Here is a 4790-nt window from a genome sequence, read left to right on the forward strand (position 1 = left end):
GGAAATGGCAGAGCGCGGCTGCCTCCAGCGGTTGTGCCCCGTTCCCGCCGCTCTGCGCACCTCAGCCCTCCTCCCGTCCCCTCCTACCGACGCGGCTCACACGGAGGTTTCCCGCTGCTCCCAGCACATTGATGTAAGTGGTGGGGGGCACCGCACCGCGCGGTCCGGTCGTGCGGCGCCGGCCGACCGCACGGCTCCCCCTATGGGCGGATCTCCGCAGAGCGCCGCACCGTGTGGCGCTGCGTGCGCGCTGCCGAAGGAAGGACGGCTTTGGGATCTTACCCCTCATTGCGGGGCGTTTTTCCGTCGTTTGACCGCTGTACGGACGGGGCCCCAGGAGCGCGCTTCTGTACTCAGTGCGGGTGTGACTTTGTGCAACCGAAGGAACGGACGCTCTTCAGTCCGGTGAAGAGGAGGCTGAGGGAGACATCACTGCTCTCTTCCGATACCTGAAAGATGACGGGGCTGCTCTCTTCTCACTGCTGACAGGACGAGGGGAAATGGCCTCAGGTTGTGCCAGGGGAGGTTTAGGTTGGATCTCAGGAAAAACTTCTTTACGGAAAGGGCTGTTAAGCAGTGGGATGGGCTGCCAGGGAGGTGGTTGAGCCACCATCCCTGGATGTGTTTAAAACCCGTTTGGATGTGGTGCTCAGGGACATGATTTAGTGGGTGAAGTTAGAGTTGGGGTAGGATGGTTGGGTGGGGGTTGGACTTCATTATCCTGGGGGTCTTTTCCAAACGGAGCAGTTCTGTGATTCATTCAGGCCATGGCAGTCTACCGTCAGCCTCCATTCTCCACTGGCTTTATGCACCGGCCGTATGGGGCTGTTAAAGGTGAGAGGGTTTTGCTGATCACTCCCTGACTCTCTAGCTGACGAATCAACTCAGGAACGGGGAGCAAGGAGTCCCTGTTGGTGCGGTGCTGCCGTCTGCGCACTGTTTTTGTGGCAGTCGGCACCTGCTGCTCTTTTACCCGAAGCAACCCCACAGCAGACGGATCTTCTGACAGGCCAGGCAGAACAGACAGCTGCTTCACCTTGTGTGCGTCTGCAGCAGCTCCTCCAAAGGCCCATCGATACCCCTTGGGATCCTTGAAATGCCCCCTTGATGTGCGGAATCAAACTCTGTAACCCAAGATTGTAAGATTACCAAGCAGGTGTGGTTTATTCAGTGCTGCGCAGACACTGGGTGCAAGGGGCATCGATCCGCCTGACTTGCACACCGTCTAGAGAAATCGTGCTACAGATATAGGCGAAACTAATACATAATCAATAGTTTTCCCTGGATTCGGATCCATATTCATTACACCCCGACAGTTCATTAGTGTGCACACCCTCCCCTCTTGTGTGTGGATAGCGGGTCGTGGGATGAAGATTTGTTGTTTTCCTTGCAAAGGCTTCTGACCATTTTTGCTGTCAACTCCTGGCCTTTCAGGGGGGGCATCCCCCAAACCGGTTTCTTCTCTACATTCCTGCTCTATCAACTATCTCTAACTATTCCCCTTCACCCCCTTATTCTCAGTCACTGTGAAGCCTTCTTGCCTTTTGACTTTCACTTATGGGGCCCGTCTCACCTTTCACCCTCCCGAGGTAATCCATACCCAGGATGCATGCAGCCCCTGGGCCAGCACTGACCGTCACCGAGTCATCTCTGGATCCGTCTGGGACTGCGGCACCGGGACAGCAGAGCCTCAGGGCCAAAACCAGGGAGGGAACAAAGAGGAAAAGAAGGAAACGAAAACCAGGGTCCACCATCTCAGAAGGAAAGTTAATTAACGGGTGCTAATAGCAGAAACAGAAGTGAGTTGGGATTGCGGCTGATGAATGAAATCAACGAGCGCCCGGAGCCGGCGGAGCGGCGGCAGACAGCGCCGTCACGTGACTCGGAGCCGCGCCGTCACGTGACTCGGAGCCGCGCCGCCTTCCCTCCGGGCGGAGCAGCGCAGCGGGGCCGGCGCTGGGAGCTGCAGTTCGGCTCCTCTGCGCCCCGCAGAGCCGCAAATATCCGCCGTGCCGGAACTGCGGCCCGAACTCCTTCACTGCCGCTGCGCTGCACGGCGCTGTGATGTGGAGCCCTGATAACGAACATCGCAGAGCCGTCACATTGCAGCCCTGATCCCACAGCACCGCCTCATGTTGACAAACGACAATTAACTCGCGTTAAACGCACACGCAGACGTGGGATCCTGGCCGCGCTCCCCCTTTCAGCAGCGCATTCCCTTGGTGCGCACTGCACAGCCCCATTCCCGTCACCCACAGCTGCACCCTGAGCACAAACAGCCCCACGGACAGCTCTGCCCTTTCCGGAGGCTGGAAGGCCCCCAGCCGCTTTGCCCAGCGCGTTCTTTACATGCACTGCAGGGACCTCATCTCCCCGTGCAGCACGCAGGGAGCTGCATGGGCTAGGGCCAGCACGATCAATAGATCCTCCGGTACTGACCAACCAGGGGGCTTCTGCCAAATGCTTCTCCCAGAGCTGCAATGTTCCACCACCCGCTGCTTTCAACGTGGTTTTGAACAACCCATTGCAGCGTCTGATCTTACCAGAAGCTGTGCATGACAGGGGATGTGATAAATGCACTCAGCGCCATCGTCTTTGGCACAAATATCCACAAGGGAATGTTTGAAATGAGCCCCGTTATCTGACTCCATTCTCCCTGCACTGCCACGTCACCACAGCACTTGTTTCTCCAGACCCCACTTGGTGTTTCGGGCGCCAGCATGGGGTACTGCAGACGTTTCACAGCACCAGTGGTTGCCTCCACCACGGTGAGCACAAAACGCTTACCTTTATGGGTTCGTGACAAGGTGAAGGAGTCAACCTGCCACGCCTCCCCATATTCATATTTTGCCATCGCCTTCTCCCATCAGAGGTTTTATCCCCTTGCCTTGTTGAATTGCAGCACGTGTGTCACGGCCACGAATCAGCTGTGCAATAGCGTCCGTAGTTCAGTCCACCCCTCAGTCTGCAGCCCACTTCTATGCTGCATCCCCTCCCTGATGGCCCGAGGTCCCACGGGCCCAACGAGGTACAAATCATCCCTTCCCCCCGCCTGAGGGCAGGGCCCCCCATTGCTTACCTGCAGTAAGTGGAGCAGTCGCACGCTGGTTGATCTCTGCTGTAATTCTCTCACCCGAGCTCGGAGCGCAGCCGTGGGTTTTTTACGCCACTCCTTCATGTCTTCTCCATGCTCACGTAAGTAACTCCACAAGGCAGCACGTGCCATACATCTACTGCTGTCGTTTGCTTGCATGGGAGAGCGTTTGCCATTGATAGCTGAGATTTTGGGTGGCGCAGGTGAGGAGGAGGGTTCATCACTTTTAATCAGTGTGATCAGCTCCTTCAGCAGACTCGTTAGGTCCTGATCTTCGTTGGCTGTTTCTGACCCTGCCACAGGTTCACCACGATTCACTGACAGGGACGCTTCCTCTGGCATGCCGCCCTGTTTCCTCTCCTTGTTACCTGCCACCTTATCCATCCTCTTCTCTGCTTTATCCATTCTTTCTGTTATTTCTGAGGTGGCTGAAACGTAACCGTGGAATAGAAGTAGTTGTTGTTCAAAGATCTGAAGTCTAATAATCAGTTCAAACACGGGGGGCCTCCTCTGTTGCTTCTCGTACCTATGGGACATCGATGCCAGCACACCCAGGTACCTTTCTGGTGCTGTTCTTGTGAGATTCCACACAACATCTGACGTGATCCTCACATTCTCAGGATCACGGCGGTTCGGGCGTGGATCATTGGGGACGAACATGGGGTCACACAACATCTCCACCACGGCCGTCTCTCTCAAATACTGGATACCTTCTTTAAGAGTCTTCCACCTTTTCACTTCAGGCTCCAGATCATCTTTGAAGGGATGCCTTTCCTTCACGGCCAGTAACATTCGTTCCCAGAGGGTGGTGACTCCGCGCAGACATCTACTGATCCCTCTGTCAATAGCTGAGTCTCCGGCAATGCTGCCCAGCTGGCGAGCCCCGTTTCCATCTAGAAGCACGCTGCTGGCCCCGCTGTCCCAACAGCGAAGCAGCCAGGTGACAACAGCTTCGTTTGGGTGCCGTACAAACTCCTCTCTTGAGCCGTGGAATTCAGTCACCTCCCGAGCTGGGCGAGCAGTGCTAACAGCGAATTCCTCCTCCTCACTCTCCTCTCCGTGGCTCTCAGCTCTTTCCGCTGCTGCTCTCGATGGCGGTGCTGTTGATGACGGTCCCTGCCCTGCATCTTCCTCCACTTCTTCCACTTCTTCTTCTTCTCCTCTCTGTTCCACATGCGATGACGCCGGGGGTCCCGACGCCCCCAAGTCCTGTCCTAAGCCTCCCCATTCTTGCTGCCGCTCAGCATTCTCTGCTTTAGGAGACTTCTTGCACACGAAGTAGATGAGAAGGATGGAGAGGAAGACATTCAGGAGGATGGACAACGCGATCCCCGATTCGGCATTCCAAACGGGCGTAAAGAACTGAGCAGAGAACCCGGAAAGCAGCCTGAGCACGGAGCTGCGTGTGAGATCGGCTGCTCGCAGCGGGAGGGACGGCTGCCAGGCAGAGATCTCCAGCAGTGCCAGGAACTGGTTCCATATCCCTACAACTCCCAAACTGCAAACGATGAACACGATGAGAGACCAAAGCGTCCGGAGGAACGAGACGAACTTTGTTCCAGCACGCAGCGCTCCTGAAAGGAAGAACGGATTCATTGCAGCCGTCGGGAGAAGCAAGAAGGGAGAAGAGCTGAGCGCAGCGCGCTGCTCCGCCGCAACGAGCAGAGGCACGTGATCCCCGCAGGCCACGTGACCC

At 56.6% G+C, this 4790-nt stretch overlaps 1 protein-coding gene across 7 annotated transcripts; it reads right to left on the reverse strand.

Annotated features, from left to right (window-relative positions):
* Positions 1-213: 213 nt before the first annotated feature.
* Positions 214-4784, reverse strand: LOC122193592. Of its 7 annotated transcripts, none has more exons than XM_042894445.1 (3): positions 3080-4784; positions 1037-1124; positions 343-449 (listed from the first exon to the last, which is right to left on the reverse strand). In XM_042894445.1, the coding sequence occupies exons 1-3, from the start codon at positions 4688-4690 to the stop codon at positions 430-432; spliced, it is 1719 nt and encodes a 572-aa protein (XP_042750379.1). In that variant the 5' UTR covers positions 4691-4784; the 3' UTR covers positions 343-429. The 7 variants fall into 7 exon arrangements, with proteins under 7 accessions (XP_042750380.1, XP_042750379.1, XP_042750376.1 ...); XM_042894443.1 differs by lacking the exon at positions 343-449 and adding an exon at positions 600-825 and having other exon boundaries at positions 974-1124; XM_042894444.1 differs by lacking the exon at positions 343-449 and adding an exon at positions 601-825.
* Positions 4785-4790: the final 6 nt, after the last annotated feature.

Source organism: Lagopus leucura, unplaced genomic scaffold (genome assembly GCF_019238085.1).
Source record: "Lagopus leucura isolate 7727_CA_CO unplaced genomic scaffold, USGS_WTPT01 187-0_obj-0_obj, whole genome shotgun sequence".
In the NCBI taxonomy this organism is placed as follows: Eukaryota; Metazoa; Chordata; class Aves; order Galliformes; family Phasianidae; genus Lagopus; species Lagopus leucura.